General features: G+C 48.3%; 1 protein-coding gene across 5 annotated transcripts in view; it reads right to left on the bottom strand.

Moving 5' to 3' along the window:
• The window catches only part of ASPG (asparaginase), a 92,511-nt gene that overhangs the window by 13,946 nt on the left and 51,850 nt on the right, over window positions 1–26,715 (bottom strand). For 3 of the 5 annotated variants that reach the window (XM_077323807.1, XM_077323803.1, XM_077323806.1), the window contains exons 11-13: window positions 25,937–26,032; window positions 21,179–21,342; window positions 12,486–12,572 (exon numbers count right to left, since the gene is read on the bottom strand). In XM_077323807.1, the coding sequence (XP_077179922.1) occupies window positions 12,486–12,572; window positions 21,179–21,342; window positions 25,937–26,032 (347 nt within the window). Of the gene's footprint in view, window positions 1–10,847; window positions 11,682–12,485; window positions 12,573–21,178; window positions 21,343–25,936; window positions 26,033–26,715 lie in introns of those variants that run through there. The other 2 variants (XM_077323804.1, XM_077323805.1) reach the window with 2 other exon arrangements.

Raw genomic sequence — 26,715 nt, 5'->3', positions numbered from 1 at the left:
GTGGCACTCCACTCCTCACTCCTCTCCAAGAAGATGATGAACCTTATGTTCTTATTCACTTTAAATAAATGAACTTTTAAGCATAACTCTTGTGACTGTTAAACCTTTCAAGCATCCTTTCATAAGCAACTCCACATGGAAAGCAGGTAAATCCCATTGAGACCAGCTTCTCCTCAAAAGCTAACAGGTGAAGGCAGGTTCCCCCATGGGAATTTTTCTGCTATTTGTGCAGCTTCAAGAAGGTATGATGGAAGCACCCGGTTTGGTAGAAAAGTATTAAGCAAGACTCCAGCACTACCCAAGGCCAGCTTGGTGTGGTGGTTAGGAGTGCAGACTTCTAATCTGGCAAGCTGGGTTTGAATCTGCGCTCCCCCACATGCAGTCAGCTGGGTGATCTGGGGCTCGCCAGAGAGGAAAGGGAAGGTGAACGTAAGCCGCTTTGAGACTCCGAGTAGAGAAAAGCAGCATATAAGAACCAACTCTTCTTCTTCTTCAGTAATATCAGGGGTCTCTCAGCCTCACCTCCCCCACAGGGTGTCTGTTGTGGGGAGAGGAAAGGGAAGGCGACTGTAAGCCGCTTTGAGACTCCTTGAGGTAGAGAAAAGCAGCATGTAAGAACCAACTCTTCTTCTTCTTTTAACAATTTGGTTTCCACTTTTATGATTCTTCAAGGGGGAGTTATGAAGAGGACGAAGATCTTCACAGCTAAGCGTGTGATGCACCGGTATAGTCACCCTACCATCAAGCAAATGCAAACATCCCCATTGAAGAGAACGAAATTGATTAGCACAAGTCATTCATTTCACTAAACTGTTTGCCTCACGGTTCATCTACTGGGTTAATGATGTTCCTGGCATGGGAAGAATTGCCTTTCAGATTCCAGTCCCTTTCCTTCATTATGAATCAGATTCGCTTAAAAACTCTTTCATCAAATGCATCGCTAATTACGTCCTTTCCACCATCTTAGATACACGCAAGATTAGTAATACGGTGAGAGATTTCATAAGGGCGTCTGACAAATAAGGCTTGAAGTTGAAGTTCAGGTGTCAAGGTGGGCTTGCACCTGACTCAACCTGCACCAGAAGCTACGTTCGGACGCAAATTCAAAACCCTTTTCCAAACAAGTCTTGCCCGTCTCTTGAGATGTGACTGGACTTGAATCTCGCTTTTTGGACGAGGATCAATTCAGGGTGTTTTTCGGCATTAAAAAGCAGCAGCCTGCAAATGATTCTTCGGGGCAGGTTGAGTGGAGCCTGGCAACAGAACAAGAGTTGACAGGCCAGTTGGATAAAATGAAAACGAAAGCACTGCTGCTTGTTTGCGGGACTCTCTTGGACACGCTTCAAAATGGGTTGGGTCCAGCCAATTAATTTTGCTCCATCACCTCCAATTCCCCAGTTTGGTGAAGCGGTTAGGAGTGCGGACTTCTAATCTGGAGAGCCGGGTTTGATTCCCCACTCCTCCACCTGCAGCCAGCTGGGCGACCTTGGGCTCTCACTGCCCTGATAGTGCTGTTCGGACCGAGCAGAGATATCAGGGCTCTCTCAGCCTCACCTCCCTTGCAGGGTGTCTGTTGTGGGGAGAGGAAGGGAAGGTGATTGGCAAGCCGCTTTGAGACTCTTTGGGGCAATGAAAAGCGGGTTATAAAACCAACTCTTTTACTTCTGCGTTAAGAGTCCTTTGAGTAATGAAAATTGGGAGATGAAAACCAATGCTCCTTCTGTCAGGAATCAGGCTGAGCCCAGCCTGCGGAGTCCGAGATAAAGGCGCATCTGAAACCCAACGGTCAGTTGTAGATTTCAAAGAGAGCGAGTCCACAGAACGCTAAAGCAAGCCAAGATCTTCCTAAGCAAAGATCTTGATAATAACAAAGTACAAAAGAGCAAGCAGTCACTGGCAGTCTTCAAGCAAAGGTTGGATACACACTTTTCTTGGATGCTTTAGGTTGCTTAGGGCTAATCCTGTGTTGAGCAGGGGGTTGGACTAGATGGCCTGTATGGCCCCTTCCAACTCTATGATTCTATGATTCTATGATTCTAAGCAAGGCAGTTATAGTGCCCACCAAATAAGGGAGGGGGACACGTAGGTATTTCGGCGGGAGAGCGAAAAACAGCAGAGGTAGGTTGATTCCCAAGCGGCCAGATGGCCCGGAATCTTATCAAGCAGTTGGCACTTTGTTGAGACTTTGGGTTGTCTCCGCAAGGACACTTACAGTAAGACTGATACATTCGCATGGAGCCTCTCCCGCTGGGAAAGGGAAGGGAGGCAGAAGACCAGCCAACAGGTTTATTGCTTTATGGCCTTGGCCAGAGCCAGCTGGGGAGATCTGAAGAGTGTGGGAAGTGAAAGCATGGATGGCATGAATCGGGGTTCATGACACCTTCTTCCTAATGCAGCAAGCTGAAACAAATTGATGGAGGCATCATTGACGCAGCCCTGCTTTGGCTTAATCGGGTGGCGCTCTGATTGTGCAAGAACAGGAATGTCCGGAACCTTTGCCATGGCAGGGCTGGAATGCCAGAGATGTACGGAGAAACTATCTCTGTTACCCAGTTGTGAAGCTGCCTTCCTCCAGCGACATCTTACACAGGGACTGTCTTGATGCCTCCCATGTGTCTAAAGTTCCCTTCACATTTTCTTTGCATTTACCCCTGGCATTTCTCAGCGGACTAAAAGATTAGGGTATTCCTTGGGAGTACGTTTAATCGAAATCATGGGAAGATCCTGTCCAGGCAGATGCGCTTTTGCAACCAAAGTACATTGCTGAAACGAACTGCAACATGCCCAGGCCTCTGTGCTTGCACGTGATGGGGAACAGGTGCTTGTTCCATGCCCGGTAACCCTGAGTTGTGAGCTGTGCAAGAAGAAAGGCAGGGCGGAGTGGAAGGCAGCATGTGAGCATGAGAAACAAGCTGCGTTTGGGGATGCGGCGGCCTATTGCGACGAAAGAAGGCAGCCTTAGCTTCACTTGGGAAAGTCTGGGTTGGTTCTTTTCCAAATTTATTCAGAGCTATCAGAATGCAGCTGGGGAAATGAAGCTACGAGCCCACAACTACGATCTGGCAACTAAGGAGGCAAAGGTGATATCAGGCTGCATTGCTAGGAGCACTGAATCTAGGGCAGGTTTTCTCAACCAGGGTTTTGTGAAACCCGGGGGTTTCTTGATGGCCCTGGAAGCGTTTCCCAAACAGGTGGGAGGTAATTAATTTTTAATATATTTTTTAAAAAATTTCTTAAACATTTATCGAGTGATATGACCATATGTGGTCTTGTCGACCTGCCCGTCTCTCCCAAAATGGCCAACGATGGGCCTGGAGGGGGTGGGAAGAGGAGGGCTCCCAGATAGGTGTGTACACCGCTATGCTTCCTGACCATATTCTGCACGATCACCGCACTTCTGGGGTTTCTTGAAGCCTCAGTAATGTTTTATTTGTTTCTCACAGGAAGTTATGATACCTCTATATTGTGCGTTGGTTAGAGCTCATTTGGAATCTTGTGTCCAGTTCTGGGCACTGCAACAGAGACCCAATACCTTCTTAGAGATATGGGTGTTGCTTTGCTCCCCCATCATCTCTTGGAAAGTTTGCACGCGTTTGGTCTTTAGCTTTATCATAAAGTAGGGATGTCCAGGAGCACAGATAGATTCAAAGGATTCACAGTCCAAATAGTTCAGCAGTGGATTTGGCTGCCTCAGTAGATGGTGAGCTCCCCCTCACTGGCGGTCTTCAAGCAGCGGCTGGACAGATCCTTATCCTGGATGCTTGAGGGTGATCCTACATTGAGCAGGGGGTGGGACTTGATAGCCTGTGTGGCCCCTTCCCACTCTAGGATTCTGTGAGTCCAGTTCAGCAGTGGAAGGGGCTGCCTAAGGAGGCGGGGAGCTCCCCCTCACTGGCAGTCTTCAAGCAGTGGCTGGACAGATCCTTCTCCTGGATGCTTGAGGCTGATCCTGCATTGAGCAGGGGGTGGGACTTGATAGCCTGTGTGGCCCCTTCCCACTCTAGGATTCTAGGAGTCTAGTTCAGCAGTGGGAGGGGCTGCCTAAGGAGGTGGGGAGCTCCCCCTCACTGGTGGTCTTCAAGCAGTGGCTGGACAGATCCTTATCCTGGATGCTTGAGGGTGATCCTACATTAAGCAGGGGGTGGGACTTGATAGCCTGTGTGGCCCCTTCCCACTCTAGGATTCTAGGAGTCTAGTTCAGCAGTGGGAGGGGCTGCCTAAGGAGGTGGGGAGCTCCCCCTCACTGGCAGTCTTCAAGCAGCGGCTGGACAGATCCTTCTCCTGGATGCTTGAGGCTGATCCTGCCTTGAGCAGGGGGTGGGACTAGATGGCCTAGATGGTCCCTTCCCACTCTAGGATTCTAGGGGGGCAATAAATCACTGAATACCAGTGCTAGGTGCCAGGGGAAGGCCTCGGCCTCTGTGCCCTGTTGTTGGCATTCCAGGACAACTGGTTGACCGCTGTATGAAACAGGATGCTGGAGGTCAACCAAACTGATTAGGGAGCTGGAGCCCCTTCCCTATGAGAAAAGGCCAAAGTGCCTGGGTCTTTTCCGTTTAGAAAAGAGACAATTAGGGGGGGGGACACGATAGAGGCTTTGTAAAATTATACATGGGGTGCAGAGAGTTGACAAACAGAACTTTTTATCACTCTTCCAAAAGACTAGAACTTAGCATTTAACAAAGCAGATCGGTAGTAGGTTCAGGACAGACAAAAGGAAATTCCACTTTATGTAGAGAGGAATTGAAATGCGGAATTTGCTGCGAGAGTGATAGCCAAATGGCCTAATTAGAGTTCTTTTGCGTAGCCCACAATTGAATACACTGAGAGAAAAACCTTTTTATATTTTTACTGCAGAAGAAATATAAACACAGGGGAGTTCCCAAATATGCGCGGAGAACAATAGGATTACATAGTGTCAGATACCCTTTCCTTGGAGGCTGGGAAAAATGATACCCTTTGCAAGATGAGCCAAAAGACTGGGATCTTTACCTCCCCGCTCCGGCTCCCGGGAACACCCTACAGCCCTTACTTCCAGGAACTGCTGAGAGGTCCAAAAAGCTGCTCCCATGCTCCCCCCCCCACAACCTCCAATTGTTTACATAAGCATTAGTGACACACACTTCTTCCAGTTCTCTAGTCTACAGATAAGGACAGTTAGACTCCAGCTATAACATAAACTTTGCTTTTGTGAGAAAGCTTAGCCAAATCTACATTCCAGAGAGGAAGAGGCCATTTTTCTCTGCCTGGGAAGAACCAAAGACTTGAACCAGGACAGACCAGGATGTAGAATTAGAGCCGATCCCTAATAACTGTATGATCAATCAGAAGGTGGTAATCATTTTCTTTACCACCAGGCCATCGATGCAGTGATGGCCACAGGAATAAACAGCTTTCAAAGGGGATTAGAGAAATTCATGGACTCAGTGGCTCCAAGCGATGGTGACTGAGGGGAACCTTCACATTCAGGAGCACTAATCCTCTAAATCCCTGAGCCAGGAGGCAACATCAGGAGAAGGCCTCATCCTCTGTGCCTTGTTGGCTGGTCACTGCAAGAGACAAGATGCAGGACTAGATGGACTATTGGTCTAATCCAGTAGGGCTCTTGCTTTCTTAAATCTGCAAAATCCATGGATCTCACAGCATAATGGTAAAAAAAGAGTATACACTCATGGACAGCCTCATTCACAATTATCCTCAAGCACAAGAGCTCAGGCTGTGAAACCTCAGGTTTTTAGGATGTTTTTTGCCGCCGATTGGAGGATTTTAAGGGGATGGTTGAGTTGTGTTTTATCAGGAACACCCAGATGCAATATCTAAGAAAAGTGGCAAATCCTGAGCACGGGAGATCCTTTACCCTCCTTCGTCGCAATGCCCTGCCCTCTGCTTACTTGAGTGGGAAATTTGATGAACTCCCTCTCAAGGATCAACTCTGTATCTGCTATGAGGGTCAAGTAGAGAACACGGAACACATCTTATTTGAGTGCAAGTTGTATAATCATATTTGCACAGGTGCATTAGTACCAATGCTTATAGAATGCCCTCACGACCTGAGAAAGCATCGCCTGCAAATATTGCTATCAGATACAGATAATTTGTTAACTAGGAAAGTGGAAAAAAATATGTGTGGCTAGCTTTAAGAATTAGGAAAGAATGGGTCACTCATGTATAGCCATAATAGGTCCACACAACTTCTTATGTTTTTTGGTTAGTAGATGTATCGCACCCACCAGGACTGATTTATATTTTAACAGCTTTATTAGTTTTATTGCTTTTATAGCTCATTTTATCTGTGTAAAATAGTCAATGGCAGTTAATGCTTCTAAATGTTGGCTTTTATGGTGGAGAAGTTTTAAGTTTTATTGTTGATGCATTTTTAACCTTTTAATGTATTACCTTCCCTTTTACAAACTGCTATTGTATCGTAGTGCTTCTAAAATTTTGGTCTAAATGACCGTAAATAAATAAAATTGTGTGAGTTGTGTTTTATAATGTTATGGGTTTTATATATTGGGGTTTTTATAATTGTTAGCCGCCGCGGGCCCTTGTGGGAGTGGCAGGATAGAAATGCAATGATATAATAAAATAGAGAAACAGATAAAAAGAGCTATCATCCGACTCCTGAAAATCCCAAAAACACGATGCACAAATGGTGCACACAGACGACAATGCTGGCAGATGAAGTTCACAAAATATTCATGCTGAGATGAGATGGGGCCTGTCCAGATCGTGGTCCACTGTGCTACACACAGCTCACCCATCTCTCAATGGAAACTTCGTTGGATTGCTCAGTATTTTTATGATGTGCGTCATCTGTGATTTTGGCTATTTCTCCTTTCAATTTTTGTTACACTATACTAATTGACTTTCATAGTGTATCAATCTATGAACAGCACTGGCAATTTGGGTAGACCAAAAATCACTTCATAGATGACATTCTGCCAGACCAGGTCCTCCATAAGATGCTGTGTGCTACAGAACTGGATCTTACTATGACATGTGTCTTTATTACGTTTGGGTTAGTCTCACTTTGTATAATATACAATACGATTTATAACATTTTACTTTTGACTAGAATGGTTACTGAATTTGGCACGCATGTTTTCTCAAAGAAACTGTATTTTTGTTTTTGTAGCTCTGTAAAGTAGGTTATAAGGAGCCTCTTGTGGTACAGGGTAGTAAGGCAGCCGACATGCTGTCTGAAGCTCTGACCATGAGGCTGGGAGTTCGATCCCAGCAGCCGGCTCAGGGTTGACTCAGCCTTCCATCCTTCCGAGGTCGGTAAAATGAGTACCCAGCTTGCTGGGGGGTAAACGGTAATGACTGGGGAAGGCACTGGCAAACCACCCTGTATTGAGTCTGCCATGAAAACGCTGGAGGGCGTCACCCCAAGGGTCAGACATGACTCGGTGCTTGCACAGGGGATACCTTTACCTTTTATATTTATGCCACCTCCAAATGTTATATTTATGCCACCTTCAGATGTAATACCAGAATGTAACTGGTTTGGTTGTTTGATGTATTTCACATCTTATATGCCATCAATGTAATAAGATATCGGCTGCTGAGGAAGTTTATCGAAAAGCCAGTTCAACCGGTGTGGTTTTCAGACATTGCTTTGAATAAACAGTGACATTTATCACAATTGATTTGGGGGCCTCAACTCAGTGTTTTGTTCCTTGGCTTGATCACAAGCCATGCCTGGCAAGCCATCCAGAGGTTGCTAAACCTGTTGATCTCTTTCTCTCTCTCTCACAGCCCAACACAGACTCAAAAAATAGGCAAGTTGTCAAGTAGGTGGACGGAGTTAGCAGCCAACTCAGCAGATCGCAAGTTGTCCCGGCCCGTCCTAAGTGGACAGCGGGAAGAACAGCTCTATGCCTCCTTATCTGTTCCCAGGAGTTCTTTTGCATATCCCATCTTCCTCTACTCCCTGCGTGAAGAGCATTAAAGCCGCCGTGGGAGATTGAGATGCTTATAGCTGAAAAGTGTCACCTGGATAGTGAAGAGATTACACTTCCCTGTTGGTGAAGAGCCTTGATAAGCAGGGTAGTCATTCTCCACGAGGGGAAGATAATTCTCTCTGGAGCGCGTTCAAGGATACGGCTCTGATTAGCCAGGCTGCCCCCCTCCCCCGTTGCCTTTTTCTCTCCCTAATGCAGTCTCCGCAACCACCGGGACAGATGACAGATTAAGATCATAAAAAAAACCCACTCCATATTTTATTCCTCCGGAAGGATAATCGGGTATTAAAGGCATGGTCAAAGTTCCGCCGGGATCATAATTTTTAACGGACAGCTGTGATCAGAATTGAGCAGCCTTTCGAGTCTGCAGATGGGCTATGATAACCAGAGCATCCTTGGGTTTCAGAAAGTTGCATTTTGATGGATGAGAAAGAGAGCGGAGCTAGGAAGAAAAGGGGAGTTGGATGCTCCCATGCCCACTTACACGCTATTATGGCTTCCAGTTTTCCATCAGGAGGGCAGCAGCTAAACAGGAAGAGGTGAAGGTTGAATGGGATGGGGTGTTTTTTTGTTTTTTTTTAGCAGGTATTGAAACACAAATGTCAATCAAACAGAATCGCCAGTCAAATTAGATCTTCCAGAGGCCACTTTAGCCAAGTTCTGGTATCTGCCTGCTATGTGTTTTCTGCCAGTAAATATTTGGGTTCTAGATAAATTCAGCTGGGTGGTCGTGTCGGTCTGAAGAAGAAGAACAAAGTTTGAGTCCAGGGGCACCTTCAAGACTGCTTAAGTCTAATTCTGGGGAGAAGATTTTGTGTGCAAACACACTTCTCCAGATACAGGGAAACAAACTTCCTCATGCCTCACCTATAGATAGAGAGCGTTAGTTACCAGGGAAGGAACCTGGGGGAAATTGCTGGTCCATGTGCTCCTGGATTGCTGGATCCAACACAGTAACTAGCTGTGGCTTCAAAGAATCACAGAATCACAGAATCCTAGAGTTGGAAGGGGCCATAGAGGCCATCGAGTCCAACCCCCTGCTCAACGCAGGATCAGCCCTAAGCATCCTAAAGCATCCAAGAAAAGTGTGTATCCAACCTTCGCTTGAAGACTGCCAGTGAGGGGGAGCTCACCACCTCCCTAGGCAGCCTATTCCACTGCTGAACTACTCTGACTATGAATTTTTTCCCCCTGATATCTAGCCTAACCTGGGTCTCTCGGCTTCCCTGCCGAGAGACACTCTTAAAAAATATTTTTTTAACCTGTCCACAAATTGTCACCATGTGATAACCTGCATGCAGATTCCACTTTATATCCAGAAAAGACGATTCCTCCCTGCAAGAATGCTGTACACGGAGAGGAGGCCCTAGGGATAACATGCTTCCCTTTGAATGTTTAACTAAAAGCAGCCACATTTCAAGGGAATCGCACTTAAACTCATGGGTGCCGAAATACATGCATTAGATAAAAGAACAGGCCTTTAGGCTGATCTTGCATTGAGCAACTGCACAACTGCAGCACGTACTCCTCAGCTGAATGTTGTTCAAAGCCTTTTGCTGTCCTGTGACGCCAGCCAGTAAAAGGCTCTTCAGAGGGCAGAAGAGGTGAATGTGGGGTCCTTTTGAGATGCAGAAAGAATAGGAATTTTTTTTGAGCCACGCCCCTTCATGAGCCTGACGGATGGGTAAGACTAGACAGGGCAAGTTCCGGGGATGTCAGCTGATCAGCGACGCCTATGTCAGTTTCATTAAGGAAACGGCAGACACGGTTCGCGAAATCCTCTTAAAGATCTACCCCCTTGTTCATGTCCATGGCAATTCTTTGGGATGCTTTGTGGTGCACCTGTTCTGCTGGCAGTTCTTCTGGTACCACGGCCGGTCACTCGGTACCAGCTCAAGGCGCATAAGGCCACAGTCCCAAACCCTTTTTGGTATGGTGTCTCAGAGGTCCAAATTTACTTGATAACGAATTGTCCGTTGGAGCTAAGTGTATGCCCCTGTGATAACTCCCAAACTGAGACAATTTCACACATCTTGTTATACTGTCCTTTTCATGAAAGCTCCCGAAAACATCTAATCCTACCTTTACTATCCCACTACTCTAGACATTCATCTTTATCATCTCATAATAGTGAGATGTTTGCTAAGGGACAAAGACCTACTCATTTCTAACATGGTAGCAAAATTCCTTTACATCTCTACTAGAATTATATCGGAAGGAATGTCTGAACTTTAGTAATGGGTAATGGATAGGCCATCTTATCACTTGGGTTAACTGACTGTTCTAGAGCAGGGGTAGTCAACCTGTGGTCCTCCAGATGTCCATGGACTACAATTCCCATGAGGCCCTGCCAGCAAACACTCATGGGAATTGTAGTCCATGGACATCTGGAGGACCACAGGTTGACTACCCCTGGTACAGGGGAAACATGAAGCTATGGGATGGGATGGGGGTGCTAATCCAATATTCTTGTTTGTGCCCCAAAAGATAATATACTTCAGAAGATAAATACAATTTGGATTTATTCGGCTTGGGGGAACACACACATAGCAGCTACCTGCATGATGATTTCCTTTGTTAAGCTACAGCCTAAAGCAGGACTTATATATACATAGACATATATTCCAATAGAGCAGCCTTTCTGAACTTTTTTACCATTGAGAAACCCCTGAAACATTCTTCAAGCTTTGAGAAACCCCAAAATTGGCACCATCGTGCTGAATATTGTTTGGAAGTATAGCTGTGGACACGCCCACCCAAGGCACCTCCCCTTCCCACCACCTCCAGACCATTTAGGGAGGGTGACATGACCATATATGGTTATATCACACGATAAATGTTTAACAAATTTTAAAAGAAATATAAAAAATTAATTAACTCCCACCCATTTGAGAAACCCTGTATAAAAATCCCAAATATGCCCACAAGCCACAAACTCCCAAATATCCCCCGAATAAGGAAATAATTATCTATGGAAAGAAACAAGAAGGCACCAGGAAACATCACAGCAGACATATTGGGGGCTACTGGTGCCATGTTGGTGATCAATGATCTAAACCGGGGATAGTCAACCTGTGGTCCTCCAGATGTTAATGGACTACAATTCCCATGAGCCCCTGCCATGTGAAAAATATCCCACGGGGGGGATGGGAATTGGAGGAGATGTGTATTTAGCACAATTAGAACAGGAATTTCTTGATGTTATTTTTCAAATAATCTCCTTGAGTGTCCTGATTGGCTCCATTGGGGACTTCCTGTTCCTTTGTGGGCACTTCCTCTCTGCTTGCCTCCAGGACAGACAGAACGAAGAGACAGTTAGGAATCTCTCTCTCTCCCTCCTCTTTCTATATAAAGTTCATTTCTCTTTGCAGTCATGCTATTTTGTTCGTGTATGCAGCTTGGCATTCTACTCTATTTATTAAGTTAGCAGGCTCTGGGCAGTTCACAATTGTCGAATCAAAACGTTACAAGGACAACGTAAAACATTGCTATTGACACATCATTCAAACATTAAAAGGGAGTGGCATGTTGTCATCTGGTCAGCCGGGCCGCTGGAGGGGACAGCCCAAAGGAGGTCGGGAACAGAATTTCAGTGCCCATGGTCAGCCAAAGGCCTGGCAGAAAACATCTCCATTTTACAGGCATTCTGGAACTGAAGAAAGCCCCGCAGAGCCTGGATCAGGCATTAAAATCTTGTTGGACGTGTAAGGAAGACAACTGCATCAGATGCAAATATAAATACAGGTACATCAATAAAAATGCCCTGCTTACGACGTTGTTTTTACACCCTGATTTTTTCCCCTAGTTGTGGTTTGGGAGGCATTCAGTGATGCTGCTGTGTACTTGGGAGGTGGTAGAGGAGTAATGGTTAAGGAACCTTTAAAACTGTAGTTATACATGGTCGATTCCTGCACTCTGCGGGGGGTTGGACTAGATGACCCTGGAGGCACCTTCCCACTTTATGCTTCTAAGATCCCATTTCCCATAAGCAGAATATAATTTTTTTTTAATTTCCCCTTTCAACTACCACTTTCTCCTTCCCAGAGTGATTTCAACCGAGCTGAAATCACCCATGTGGACATAATGCCCCCATCTCCAATGACCTAGGTCCGATGACCTAGCAATGCTTTCTTGATCTCACCCTAAATGTGCAACTGTGTAGCCAATTGGGTTTGGCTACACAACAAACCCTTGGAGCCAATACAGAGTGAAACAAGAGAGAAACAAGTGTACAAAAGTTAAGGGAAGAGCTGTGGCTAAGTGGCAGAACATCTGCTTTTGCATGCAAGAGGTCTCAGGTTCAATCCCCGGCATCCCCAGTTAAAAGGAACAGGTAGTAAGTGATGTGAAAGATCTCTGGCTGAGACCCTGGAGAACCACTCCCAGCCTGAGCAGACAATACTGATCTTGAAGGACCAATGACCTGATTCAGTATAAGGCAGCTCCCTGTGTATTCACATGTATGCCAGCCCAGATTCATCATACAAGGCCAGCTCAGAACAGAAGAGGCATTTTCCTTACCTACAGAGTTCTGTTCCAATGTTCATAAGTTCTTGACTAGTAAAATGAGCCCCAGTTTTGCGGAGCAAGGAAATCACCTCTAGACGCCTTTAAGACAGACAGGGAAGGGAAACAAAACAAAACCAGGCTTATTCTTGACCAAACAGATGTCTTTTTAGGAATGCTGATAGCATACAAAAAAACAGGGATTCCGCTGCAAACCACTGATCAACCAGATCTGAGAGCTATTTCACACAAACGGAACCTTGAAGCCATACCTGGGATGGAAGCGATTGTGTCAGCGCCTACTTGCCAATCAAGCAAGTTGGACTAGATGACCCATGAGGTCCCTTCCAACTCTATTATTCTAGGAAGCACAGAAAGATCATGAATTTCTGATGAATACAACCATGTTTCAGTCCTGCAAAGACAGTGGCTACACCCTGAGTTTTCTCTAGATTTCATACTCAGCCAAATTAAACAACGGGGTTTTTAAACAGAGGCTGGAGAGCCATCTGACGGAGAGGCTGATTCTGTGAAGGCTGAAGGGGGTGGCAGGTGACAGTGGATGAGCGAGAGGGTTGTGAGTGTCCTGCATAGTGCAGGGGGTTGGACTAGAGGACCCAGGAGGTCCCTTCCAACTCTATTATTCTATGATCCTAAATTCCATCTAAACATCCAGAAGAAGTTCCTGACAGAGCGGTTTCTCAGTGGAACAGGCTTCCTTGGGAGGTGGTGGGTTCTCCATCTTTGGAAATCTTTAAATAGAGGCTGGATAAGCCATCTGATGGTGAGGCTGATTCTGTGAAGGCTCAAGGGGGTGGCAGGTGACAGTGAATGAGCGATAGGGTTGGGAGTGTCCTGCATAGTGCAGGGGGTTGGACTAGATGACCCAGGAGGCCCCTTCCAGCTCTATTATTCTATGATTCTAAGACAGAACCATCGCCCATCAATAAAGATTTCTTCAAGGACTATGAAATCGCACCAAAAATAGAGGCAGCAGAACCAAACTCCCTTTGGGAGATTCTCCAGGTGTTTGCCCATGTTCCCCTTCTCATGTTACAGCACTCCATTGAAGGTGTGTGGCCTACTACATGGCGAACGAACTTCCATGTCGGTAAGGGCAAAGGGAAGCACGCTGGGACAAAAATATCCTAACTTTAAATATATGCCGGCAGGTCTGAATGGACCCTGAAAATGTTCAGCTGAGTAGGCGGCAGAGATGGAGAAGGCAAACTCCATGCTAGGATTTCAGCCTGGAGAAAAGGAGGTTGAGAGGGGACATGATAGCCCTCTTTCAGTATTTGAAAGGTTGTCACTTGGAGGAGGGCAGGAGGCTGTTTCTGTTGGCTGCAGAGGAGAGGACACACAGTAATGGGTTTAAACTTCAAGTACAACGATATAGGCTAGATATCAGGAAAAAGTTTTTCACAGTCAGAGTGGTTCAGCAGTGGAATAGGCTGCCTAAGGAGGTGGTGAGCTCCCCCTCACTGGCAGTCTTCAAGCAAAGGTTGGATACACACTTTTCTTGGATGCTTTAGGATGCTCTGGGCTGATCCTGCGTAGAGCAGGGGGTTGGACTAGATGGCCCTTATGGCCCCTTCCAACTCTATGATTCTGTGATTCTACGATTCTATGATTTATTAGGAAAGGGACTGAAAATAAAACTGCCTGTACCAGGCTTCCTCAACCAGGGGTTTCTTCATTGCCGTGGAAGAGTGTCATGAATGGGAGGGAGTTAATTAATTTTTTATATATATAATTTCAGAATTTATTAGAATTATAGAGTTGGAAGGGATCTCCTGGGTCATCCAGTCCAACCCCCTGCGGAATGCAGGGAATCGCCACAAGAGCCAAGCAGCTACACAAGCCCTTCTATCCACCCGTTTACAATCTGCCTCAGTTCACAGAATCAGCCTCTCCGTCAGATAGATATCCAGCCTCTGCTTAAAAATCTCCAAAGAAGGAGAACCCACCACCCCCCAAGGAAGCCTGTTCCACTGAGGAACCGCTCTGACTGTCAGGAACTTCTTCTGGGTGTTTAGCCGAAAATTCTTTTGAATTAATTTCATCCCATTGGGTCTGGTCCGACCCTCCGGGGCAAGAGAGAACAACTCTTCTCCATCCTCTATATAGCAGCCTCTTAAATACTTGAAGATGGTTATCAGATCCCCTCTCAGTCGTCTCCTCTCTAGGCTAAACAGACCAAGCTCCCCCAACCTTTCGTCATACGCCTTGGTCTCCAAACCCCTCACCATCTTTGTTGCCCTCCTCTGGACACTCTCCAGCTTGTCTACATCCCTCTTCAACTGGGGTGGCCAAAACTGAACACAGGACTCCAAGTGAGGCCGAAGCAGAGCAGAGTACAGCGGTACCATCACCTCCCGTGATCTGGAGACCATATTTCTGTTGATACAGCCCAATCAGGAAACCCTTCCAGGGACGTCACAAACCCCCAGGGTCTCACAAACCTTGGTAGAGAAAGCCTGCACTAGAGGTCATGCAGGGATGGAGGCCCACAGATGCCTTTCGCGGTCATTTAAAGAAGCGCAGGTGTCGCGCCCACACCCTAAACTGGAAGGGCTTCATTCTTTGCCTCTCCTGCTAGATTGACCTCTGACATCGGCCACTGGGAACTTCAAAAGGGAGATTAGCTGTGCCGTGTTCCAGAACGAACAGGCATGACTCCGGTTGTGCAAAGTCAGGACAAGAGGTGGCTCCCCTCCCCCGGCTTTTCTAAGATTAATACTCTTTGCTGATGACAGACCATTCTGCCTCCTTTTTCCTTTATGTGGAGGTGCAGGTGTATCTGGCCCTAGCTCTCTCCAAATCAGCCTTCACTGGGGGAAGGAATGTTGGCCATCTCTCATTAACAGATTGGGTCACGCCTAGCTTCTTGCATGGAGGTTCAATGCCGGCCCTCAGGAAGGGTGGCCAGAACAGTGACTCGTGCAGAGACAGCAAGGGTAGACCCCCCTCTGGGAACAAACTCCTCTCTGAGAACAGTGACTCGTGCAGAGACAGCAAGGGTAGACTCCTCTCGGAGAACAAACTCCTCTCGGAGAACAGTGACTCATGCAGAGACAGCAAGGGTAGACTTCTCTCTGAGAACAAACTCCTCCCTGAGACCAGTGACTCGTGCAGAGACAGCAAGGGTAAACTCCTCTCTGAGACCAAACTCCTCTCTGAGAACAGTGACTCGTGCAGAGACAGCAAGGGTAGACTCCTCTCTGGGAACAAACTCCTCTCTGAGAACAGTGACTCGTGCAGAGACAGTAAGGGTAGACTCCTCTCGGAGAACAAACTCCTCTCGGAGAACAGTGACTCATGCAGAGACAGCAAGGGTAGACTCCTCTCGGAGAACAAACTCCTCTCGGAGAACAGTGACTCATGCAGAGACAGCAAGGGTAGACTTCTCTCTGAGAACAAACTCCTCCCTGAGACCAGTGACTCGTGCAGAGACAGCAAGGGTAAACTCCTCTCTGAGACCAAACTTTTAAACTTCTCCCTCCCTCTAAAATAAACCTTTTAGGGCAATCATGGTGAAGGGGGCTCCCGGTTTTAATTCAGGCATAAGGTGCAAGTCGGCCATCAGAGACTGGGAAAAGGCTGCCCCAGAGGAAGCACAGAAGCTCTTCCCCCCTCAAGCATGTGGTTTGGCTTGCTTCACGGGAGCTCCCTGCATGGTGGGTCTTGTTTGCGCTTGACGTTCTCTCGTGTGAATTGTGTGGGTTAAACCTGGGGGGGGGCAGATTCTGATGTCTTCAAATAACCCTTCCTTCGTTTAAGAAAGCAGATTTGCAGCAAGAAGGGCGTGAGCCGGGGAAGTTAAGATCTGGCTTGCTTCATTGTGTTATCAGTCCCGTGAGCAATCCAGGATCCCTGCTGGTTCGGGTTACGGATTGGACAGCTCATCTACACCCGCTTTTCTCAGTTGACCATATGCTCTAATTGGAAGGAGCAGAGTGCAAAGGCCAGTTTAGGCTGCTGTAAACAGGCACGGGAATATGGGCAGGGCTTATTTTTGAGCAGGTGAGCTGGCCGTATGTCCCTGTGCGATAAAAATAACTACGAACGCTTATAGAATCATAGAATCATGGAAGGGACCTCCTGGGTCATCTAGTCCAACCCCCTGCAGTATGCAGGACACTCCCAACCCTATCGCTCATGCACTGTCACCTGCCACCCCCTTGAACCTTCACAGAATCAGCCTCTCCGTCAGATGGCTCTCCAGCCTCTGTTTAAAAATTCCCTAAGATGGAGAACCCACCACCTCCCGAGGAAGCCTGTTCCACTGAGGAACCACTCTAACTGTCAGGAACTTCTTCCGGATGTTCAGACGGAATTTCTTTGGAATTAATTAATTATGAGCGAAAGAGTCCCAGTATCGGGGGGCAAAACTGATTTTGCATGCCCCCCCCCAGTTCATTTCCCTAGCACCCTAATTCTACAGACTGGCTATTTGTGCATAGCTTTGACCCTGACCTGGATAGCCCAGGCTGCTCTGATCTTGTCGGCCGATCAGAGATGGGAAAGTGCTAGGGAAGAGGAGGGTCATGGCACAGAGGCAGGCAATGGCAAAGTGCCTCTCAATGCTTCATGCCTTGAAAACCCTATGGGGTCACCATAAATCAGCTGTGATCTGAAGGCAAGCAAAAAAAAAGGACATTCCCTGCTGCTCTAGATTTCTTTTCCGCCTCTGTAGAATTAAATCCGCAGTTCAATGGCACCACAGGTAGCTGTGGCTAAACGAATTCAGCACAATTCATCTGATTCCATTTAAGAGCTTGCCGGCAAAGTCTGTTGGCGGGCAGGCCCGGAGCGATCATTACCGTCTCTGCGGAGTCCCCGCGACAGAGTTCATTTGTCCCTCTCCGCCTGACAACAGCGTAAAACTTGAACCGTAAGCGGGGATTTGTTTTTCCTTTCCCAACGCCTCCCTTTCAGCAGCTTGAAAGCAATCAAGAGCCCCAGTAGGAGTCTCTGACGGGGAGTGGTGAAGCCAAAGAATCTGAATAACAAACTCATGTGAAATTCCTCAGGCGGTCGCTGGGTGCGGCTAAAATACACACAAACACACACACACACACAAGCGCACAGCTGTAAGAAATATCTTACATCAGCGTTCTGGATGAGGGCCACCTCTATTCTGCAACACCTCTTGTTTGATTTGCTCGAGGGGATTTTAAGAGGTTCTTGCAACATTTCCTGCCACCAGCATGGCACGGGGATCTAGCTGACTGCCGCGGTGACAAATTGAGATGTCGGTCCCAGTGAGCTGGCAGACCCTTCCACAACGTGTGCGTTGAGTGTCACGGAGTCGATTCTGACCTATGGAGGCCCCATGAATGAATGAAGGACCTCCAAAATATCTGGTCCGTCAATGACTCTGCTCGGGTCTCGTGAACAGAGGGCCGCGGCTCTCTTGCCTGAGTCAACCCATATTACGCTGGGTCCTCCACAAGGCAAAATGCTAATCTAAGAAGTCCTGTGCTGGATAAGGCCAGAATGTTTGCTTGCTAAAGGCATCCAACGTGATCCTTAAGGGGAAAAAAACTGTGCTTGCTCGGAATGTGCAGGGGGGGGCAGGGGGGGAAATATATAATTAGCCCGAACACATAGAATCATAGAGTTGGAAGGGACCTCCTGGGTCATCTAGTCCAACCCCCTGCACGATGCAGAACACTCACCACCCTATCGCCCATGAAGCTGCCTTAGGCTGAATCAGATCTTGGGGTCTCTTAAAGTCCATATTGTCTGTTCTGATTGGCTGCAGCTCTCCAGGGGTTTGGACAGAGGTCTTTATTTATTTATTATTTATTATTTTTATACCGCCCTTCCATACGGCTCTGGGCGGTTTACATAAAACATTGTAGAATGTTGACATAGAACGTTCATATCGCCTCCTTCCCAGTACTTTTAAGCAGAGAGGCTGGGGGTTGGACCTGGGGCATTCTGTGCACCAAACGGATGCTCTGCGACAGAGCCACAGCCCGTCCCTAGCTGGCAAAGAGGACTGGCAAAAAATCCCCTTCCTCTACAAATGGAAAAGTCTCTGTCTTGGGAATGCTGTTGCTCCGACATATGTGCATTTCCTCCTTACACGGCACCAGACCCTTGGACCATCACTCTCAGTACTGTCTTCTTAAACTGGCTGTGGCTCTCCAGGGCAGACTTTTTCAAGCTCTGGACCATGGAGGAGCCCCTGAAATGTTTTTCCCCCACGGCTTCTGGATGAGGGCCACGGCTTCTGGATTGAGCCCAATCAGCCCAAAGCATCCTAAAGCATCCAAGAAAAGTGTGCATCCAACCTTTGCTTGAAGACTGCCAGTGAGGGGGAGCTCACCACCTCCTTAGGCAGCCTATTCCACTGCTGAACTACTCTGACTGTGAAAATTTTCCCCCTGATATCTAGCCTATATCGTTGTACTTGGAGTTTAAACCCATCCAGAGTTTCTTGAAAAGATCTAGGAGAGGATGATCAGAATGACTACTTGACCCAGTGCTGCTGCTGCTGCTGCTGCTGCTGCTGTAGCAGCAGCAGAAGCAGAAGCAGCAGAAGCAGCAGCAGAAGAAGAAGCAGAAGCAGAAGCAGCAGAAGAAGAAGAGTTGGTTCTTATAGGCTGCTTTTCTCTACCCAAAGGAGTCTCAAAGCAGCTTACAGTCACCATCCCTTTCTTCTCCCCACAACAGACACCTGGTGAAGTGGGTGAGGCTGAGAAAACCCTGATATCACTGCTCAGTCAGAACAGCTTTGTCAGTGCTGTGGTAAGCCCAAGGTCACCCAGCTGGCTGCGTGTGGGGGAGTGCAGAATCGAACCCGGCTTGCCAGATTTGAAGTCCACACTCATAACCACTACACCAAACTGGCTCCTTCTGGGGTTAGAGATTTTAACAGATGTATCCTGGTTTTGCATACACCATCAATTATTTCTACTGGCACATCTGATATAACACAGCCAAAATATTTCCTGAGTATCTTTTAGATCAGGGGTAGTCAAACTGCGGCCCTCCAGATGTCCATGGACTACAATACCCATGACCCCCTGCGAATGCTGACAGGGGCTCATGGGAATTGTAGTCCATGGACATCTGGATGGCTGCAGTTTGACTACCTCTGTTTTAGATCTTCAGAAAAATGCCAGTAAATTTTTAGCTGTGTCACACGATCCACAAGATGTCTATTTAGCCCACTAAACAAAGTTATCCTCTAACAAAAAGAAATTTAAGAACATTAGAACAGCCCTGCCGGAAAAGATCACCGGAACACTTCAAAAAGGACGTGGACGAAATGGAGAGGGTGCAGAGGAGAGCGACGAGAATGATCTGGGGCCAAGGGACCAAGCCCTGTGAAGAAAGGCTGAAAGACCTGGGAATGTTCAGCCTGGAGAAAAGGAGGTTGAGAGGGGACAGGATGGCGGTCTTTGAGTATTTGAAAGGTTGTCACTTGGAGGAGGGCAGGGAGCGGTTCCTGGTGTCAGCAGAGGAGAGGACCCACAGGAATGCCGTTAAACTACGTATAGAACTGTACCAACTAGATATTAGGAAAAAAGTTTCCACAGTCAGAGTCGTTTAGCAGTGGAATCGGCTGCTTGAAGACAGTCTTCAAGCAGCGGCTGGACAGGTACGAATCCTGGATGCTTTGGGCTGATCCTGCGTTGAGCAGGGGGCTGGACTAGATGGCCTGGATGGCCCCTTCCAACTCTAGGATTCTATAACTCCATCTAATCCAACATCATGCCTCCCAAAGTGGCCAACTCTCTGGGGGGCACGCAGGTGGAGACCTTCCTCTGATGTCGCCTCATGGCCCTGGGATTCAGAGGTTGACTGCTCCTGAACATAGAACTTATAGTTTTGTTTTCAAGAATAAAGTTATTGAACATTTATACTGTCCCTTGGTGATTTTGTGTTGAAAATCTACATATAAATTTGGCTGTGGAGCTGGGCGGTTTTCCCCTTATTTTTACTACTTGAAGGAGTCTAAGGGTGGCTTACAATTGCCTTCCCTTCCTCCCCCCCCCCCCCCAAAAACAGAGACCCAGTGAGATAGGTGGGGCTGAGAGAGCTCTGAAAGAACTGTGACTGGTGTAGCGGTTAAAAATGACAGCTTTTAATCTGGTGAGCCGAGTTTGATTCCTCACTCCTCCACATGTAGCCAGCTGGTGTAGTGGTTAGGAGTGTGGACTTCTAATCATAGAATCATGGAATCATAGAATCATGGAATCATAGAGTTGGAAGGGGACATACAGGCCACAGAATCATAGAATCATAGAGTTGGAAGGGGCCACAGAGGCCATAGAATCATAGAGTTGGAAGGGGCCATACAGGCCATCTAGTCCAACCCCCTGCTCAACGCAGGATTAGCCCTAAGCATCCTAAAGCATCCAAGAAAAGTGTGTATCCAACCTCTGCTTGAAGACTGCCAGTGAGGTTCCCTTTAGTCACCATGGCTGGTAGCCACTGACAGATCTATCCTCCATGAATTTAGAGAATCCCCTTTTAAAGCTGTGTAAGCCCGAGGCCATCATCCCATCCTCTGGCAGCAGGAAATGTCTATGCTCACAGCACCGTCATCTCCTGTATCTCCAGGGCTGAGGGGAAGGCGAACTTTCCGAAAATAACGTGTTGGTGGTGGTGGTGTGTGTGGGGGAAATTAGAGGGTTAAAATCAGACGTCTTGCTCTCCCTTAGAGCGTCATTGTCCTTAGACCATACCTGAATTTGACGGCATTCATCAGCGGGGTCGCTCCAAATCGGTCTTTCGCGTACACGGTTGCGCCGCACTCCAACAGGTAGTGGACGACCTCCAGATTGCCTTCGCAGGCGGCAACGTGAAGCGGCGTGCGCCCATCGTAATCCCCGGAGCTCAGGTTTCCACCCTGCAAATTTGTTTAGAGAGGAGCTCTCAGAAATATATCAACCTGGGCTTCATCTAGGTGCCAATCATTTTTATTTGCATGGTTTTATAAGGTCATTTCGTCCAGTAGGTTTTCACCTCGGCGGCCCTTTGAAGAGCAGAAAGGTGGGATGCAAAATTCATTACTAATTAAATAAATCAAAACCCCTCTGACCTTTCAGGGCTTGAGCGAGCACAGGCCTATGCCTTGTAACAAACTCCAGGTTCAAGTAGAGCAGCGGTTGTCAAGCTTGGGGTCGCGACCCAAATTGGGCTCGCCTGGCCCCTTCCTTGGGATCGCCAGGTTGGTGGCCGCCGAGACGGCGGCGGTGGCGGGCGACTGTGGTGGGCGGAGGTGTGTAGTGGCGGCAGGCGGCAGCAGCGGGTGGGTAGACAACAGGCCATCCGCGGACTGGACCCCTCATATCTGCAGGACCACCTATCTCCTTATGCCCCCCACAGGGCTCTTCGCTCTGCGGATATGAATTCGTTGGAGATTCCTGGCTCAAGGGAGATCTCCAGGGCCAGGGCCTTTTCCATCCTGGCTCCTATCTGGTGGAATGAGCTCCTGGGAGATCTGCGGGTCCTGTCGGAACTTTCGCATTTCCGCAGAACCTGTGAAACTGAGCTCTTCCGCCAGGGTTGTGGTTGAGGCCAGGGCAAGGAAGATCTGGGCCCCTCGTTGATGTGCAAGATCATGGCTCCCCCGAGACATTTGTTATCAGAAGGTCTGTGAGCCAGAGGGTGGGAGAGTGTTGTCACCGCCAAGGGGTGGTTGTAATCAGGGGGTTTAATGTTATGACTGGGGTTTTATGACTGTTTTATGGGGATCGGCAGTATAGAAGTCGAAATATAAACAAACAGGCAAACACGGTGTGTCAGTAAGAATCACAAAAACGGGACAGTCAAAAAGAGCCAGAGTTCACTAGCCCCTTAGATTAACACAATTTGTGGCAGAACACAATTTGAGACCAACCAAGGTTCAGTCAAGGTGTGAGCTTTCGTCTGCATGCACACTTCCTCAGACATGGAACAGGGATCATCAGAGTACAGATATAAGAGGAAAGTAAATGAGTAGTAAACGGAATCATGAATACATCCACCAGTAGGCAGCCTCATCAGATAATTCCTTGCTAGTCCTTTAGATTAGCGATCCCCAACCTGTGGGCCGCAGACCACATGTGGTCCTTCGACTAATTGGAGGTGGGCCCGGAAGGACGCCTTCTCCCCCCCCCCCCCGGCCCTTTACTTCATCCCCTCCAGCCCTTTATAACACACTTCATTGTTGTGGTGTGTCTGTATCTTATTTTGAAGGGATGTTTAAACATTACCATAGCGATCAGAGAGCGCTAGGGCAGTGGTTGAGAGTAGAGGAGTAAACTACCCCACACACACACACACCGGGCCTCAGTAAAAGGCGTTGAGTGGTCCCCGGCATTGAATGGTCCCCGGTGATAAAAAGGTTGGGGACCACTGCTTTAGATCAGTGGTCCCTAACCCCCGGTCCGGGGACCGGTCTCGGTTCGTGGATCAGTTGGTACCGGGCCGTGGGTCCTCCTCGTCCTCCTCCCTGGCTGCTGCCCTGGGGGCTGCCCTGCCACTCTGCTGCCGGCTCACCTTTGGTGCTCTCTGGCAGCCGCCATGGCTGGGGCTCCCCCTTGGCGTGGCACTGTGCAGCTGCTGCTGGCAGCGCCCCCCAGTGGGTGGTGGGAAGTCAGGGGCGCCAGCGGGAAAGCAAGTGGAGCAGGGGATCAGGCGGCACCAATGCCCCTCGGCAAAAGACTACCCCCCCCCCCCCCGGGCCTCAGTAAAATTGTCAAGTGTTGACCGGTCCCCGGTTATAAATAGGTTGGGGACCACTGCTTTAGATTGAATTCTTGGTCACAAAAATGGGGGGGGGGATAAAAATGTTAAGGTTAGCGTTTCATGGCAGATGCTTCCCCGGTTGTGAAAAGAAATAATGAAAAGAGACCTGGGTTTTCGCATGTCACTGCTCCCTTCTTCGGGTATTGGAAGAAGTGAGCAGTGGCTAACGGAAGCTCCGCCCCGGCCACAAATTGTCTTAGCCTTTGCGGTGCTCCTGGGCTCTTGCTCTTTTCTACCACTTCAGACAAACACGGCTATCCATCTTGATCACCGACCAATGAATTAGGATTCAAAACATCTGAAAGAACTGAAGCATACTGTTACGTGTTCCCCTGGCACATTAAGCTGTACAAAAATTACATAAATAGCATTCTATTTACAAGACCATCCATGCAATGGTCACCTCCAGATTAGATTACTGTAACTCGCTCTACCCAGGGGCCACCCCCTGGCCCTGACCCAGAAATTACAAATTACAACCTGCCCTTCAACAGCTACATTGGTTGAGAGTTGAATTCCAGGTCAGGTTCAAGGTTTTGGTGGGGACCATTAAGGCCCTACGTGGTCAGGGTCCTCCAGCAGTATAGATCACAGTCCATCATTGTGTATCCAAGCAAGTTTATAAGGCCATTTTGTGCATTACCTGTTCAGAAAAGCCTTCTGGAATAGTCCAATTTATTTATTTTTATGAAGAGTTGTTTTTTTGTACTCCCGCTTTTTTCTACCCGAAGGAGGCTCAAAGCAGCTTACAATCGCCTTCCCTTTCCTCTCCCCACAACAGGCACCCTGTGAGGGAGGAGAGGCTGAGAGAGTCCTGATGTTACTGAAGGAGAAGGAGAAGAGTTGGCTCTTATATGCCGCTTTTCTCTACCCGAAGGAGGCTCAAAGCAGCTTACAGTTGCCTTCCCTTTCCTCTCCCCACAACAGACACCCTGTGGGGTGGGTGAGGCTGAAAGAGCCCTGATATCACTGCTTAGTCAGAACAGCTTTCTCAGTGCTATGGCTAGCCCAAGATCACCCGGCTGGCTGCATGTGGGGGAGCGGGGAATCAAACCTGGCTCACCAGGTTAGAAGAACCGCTCTCCCACCCCTTACCAAAAATGGTCTCGGGGTGGCTTACATCAAGGCGTAAAACATGTCAAATGCAAATTCAAGTCAACAAAGCTTTCGCTTAAAATAGCACTACGATTCTTGCTGTAATCGGTCTTAACGAGTCAGGCGTGCCAACCACAAAGACCTACAGTGTGGGTCTGGCTCATGAGCGGGGGGCTCGCAACTGAGCGACAACCCCAGACGTGAGCCCACTTAGATGTTAGAGGTGCGACCCTGGAACTCAACCAAATGCATGGTGGAAGAGCGCCATCTTGCAGCTCATTCCAGCAGGTTGGGGGACCTTTCCTGACCTCCTTGGGCAGGCAGGCGGTTCCACAGTGGCGAAAGCTCATGCACATGGTGGTGGCTGATTTTGCCCACTGGCAGGCTGGGCACCTGCAGCAGCCACCGGTGACTCGACCCAAACTGTCATACCAGTCCGATTTGGGGAAGACACGTGGAGAGGATGCAAATGGAGAGCCAGCTTGGTGTAGTGGTGAAGAGCAGGGGGGCCTCTAATCTAGAGGTTGGACTCCCCCTGGTCCTCCTCCAGTCTGGTGTAGTGGTTAGGAGTGTGGACTTCTAATCTGGCATGCCGGGTTCGATTCTGCGCTCCCCACATGCATCCAGCTGGGTGACCTTGGGCTCCCTACAGCACTGATAAAACTGTTCTGACCGAGCAGTGATATCAGCGCTCTCTCAGCCTCACCCACCCCACAGGGTGTCTGTTGTGGGGAGAGGAATGTGAAGGCGACTGTAAGCCGCTTTGAGCCTCCTTCGGGTAGGGAAAAGCGGCATATAAGAACCAACTCTTCTTCTTCTTCTTCTTCTTCTTCCACAGGCAGCCAGATGGGTGACCTTGGGCCAGTCCCCATTTGCAAAGCTCTCCCCGCCCTACTGACCTCGCAGGTCACCAGCTGTGGGGAGAGGAAGAGAAGGTGCTTGCAAGCTGTTTAGAGCAGGGGTAGTCAAACTGCGGCCCTCCAGATGTCCATGGACTACAATTCCCAGGAGCCCCCTGCCAGCGTTCGCTGGCAGGGGGCTCCTGGGAATTGTAGTCCATGGACATCTGGAGGGCCGCAGTTTGACTACCCCTGGTTTAGAGGTTCCTTTGGGCAGTCGAATTCTTCTCAGCTCAGGCAATTTCAGGTTAACTGTGGGAGAAGCCCCCCTGCTGAAAGACCCAGCCTTTCTTGGGTATTCTTCTACCATGGAGAAACCCCTGAAACATTCTTCAGGCTTTGAGAAACCCCAGAAGTGGCACAATCATGCAGAATAGGGTTGGGAAGCAGAGCTGTGGACACGCCCACCCCCTCCAGGCCCATCACTGGCCATTTCGGGAGGGGCGGGTAGGTTGGCATATTCACATGTGGCCATTTCAACCTGGTAACAGTTTAACACATTCTGAAAATATACAGAAAAAATTAATTAACTTCCACCCATTCAGGGAAACCCTTCCAAGGCTGTCAAGGTACCCCGGGGAGGTTGAGAAAACCTGGATCTTGGTCTGTCCTTGTAACTAGAGGTTGGATGGCACGAAGCAATCTTCATTGAAAGTGCACGTGAGTGGGGATGAGGGCGTGGCCTTATTGGCTTTGGATAAAATAATGGTCTCTTACCATACTCTGTAAAGCTTTTAAGGCATCCACGTCGCCGATTTTGGCAGCTGCACAAGCCAAGGCGGGAGTCAACGCGTCCCTAACCGCCTCTAGCTCCTGAAAAGGGAAGAACCAGCGATTAGCTGTGACCGCCTTTTCTCCCCCTTGCTCCGTAGATCTTCATTGACTGATGCCTGCGTGTCTTATCTGCTTTGCTTGAGATGCATAGTGGACGGCCTTACAGCATGATAAAGATTTATAGAATGATGCGAACAGAGCTAACTTTATCGCCTATCCCCCAAATACTAGAATTCAAGGGCACCCAATGGAGTTGATGCACGGGTAGGTTCAGGATGGACTAAAGGAAATACTCCTTTTGTTGGCAATGGATTAGAATGCCTGATGCGCTGCCAGACGATGGAGGGATGGGCTCCAGGCATAGATATCTTTTTTTTAAAAAGGTTGGTTTTTTAAACCCCATTTTTCACTGCTTGAAGGAGTCTCAAAGTAGCTTTGAAACACTTTCCCCTTCCTGTCCCCACAACGGACACCCTGTGAGATGGCTGGGACCGAGAGAGCTCTAAGAGAACTGCTCTGCGAGAACAGCTCTACTGAGACTGTGGCTAGCCCAAGCTCACACACCTGGCTGCATGGGGAAGAGTGAGGAATCAAACCTGATTCCCCGGATTAGAAGCCATCGCTCTTTAACCACACCATGCCGGGGGCAAAACACAACCATGGAGGACGGGCCTATCAACACCTAGTAGCCATGGTGACCAAAGGAAACCTCCATTTTCAAA

The sequence above is a fragment of the Paroedura picta genome, chromosome 2 (assembly GCF_049243985.1).
Source record: "Paroedura picta isolate Pp20150507F chromosome 2, Ppicta_v3.0, whole genome shotgun sequence".
In the NCBI taxonomy this organism is placed as follows: Eukaryota; Metazoa; Chordata; class Lepidosauria; order Squamata; family Gekkonidae; genus Paroedura; species Paroedura picta.
Note: the sequence above shows the minus strand (reverse complement) of the source record. Positions and strands in the feature narration are given on the sequence as shown.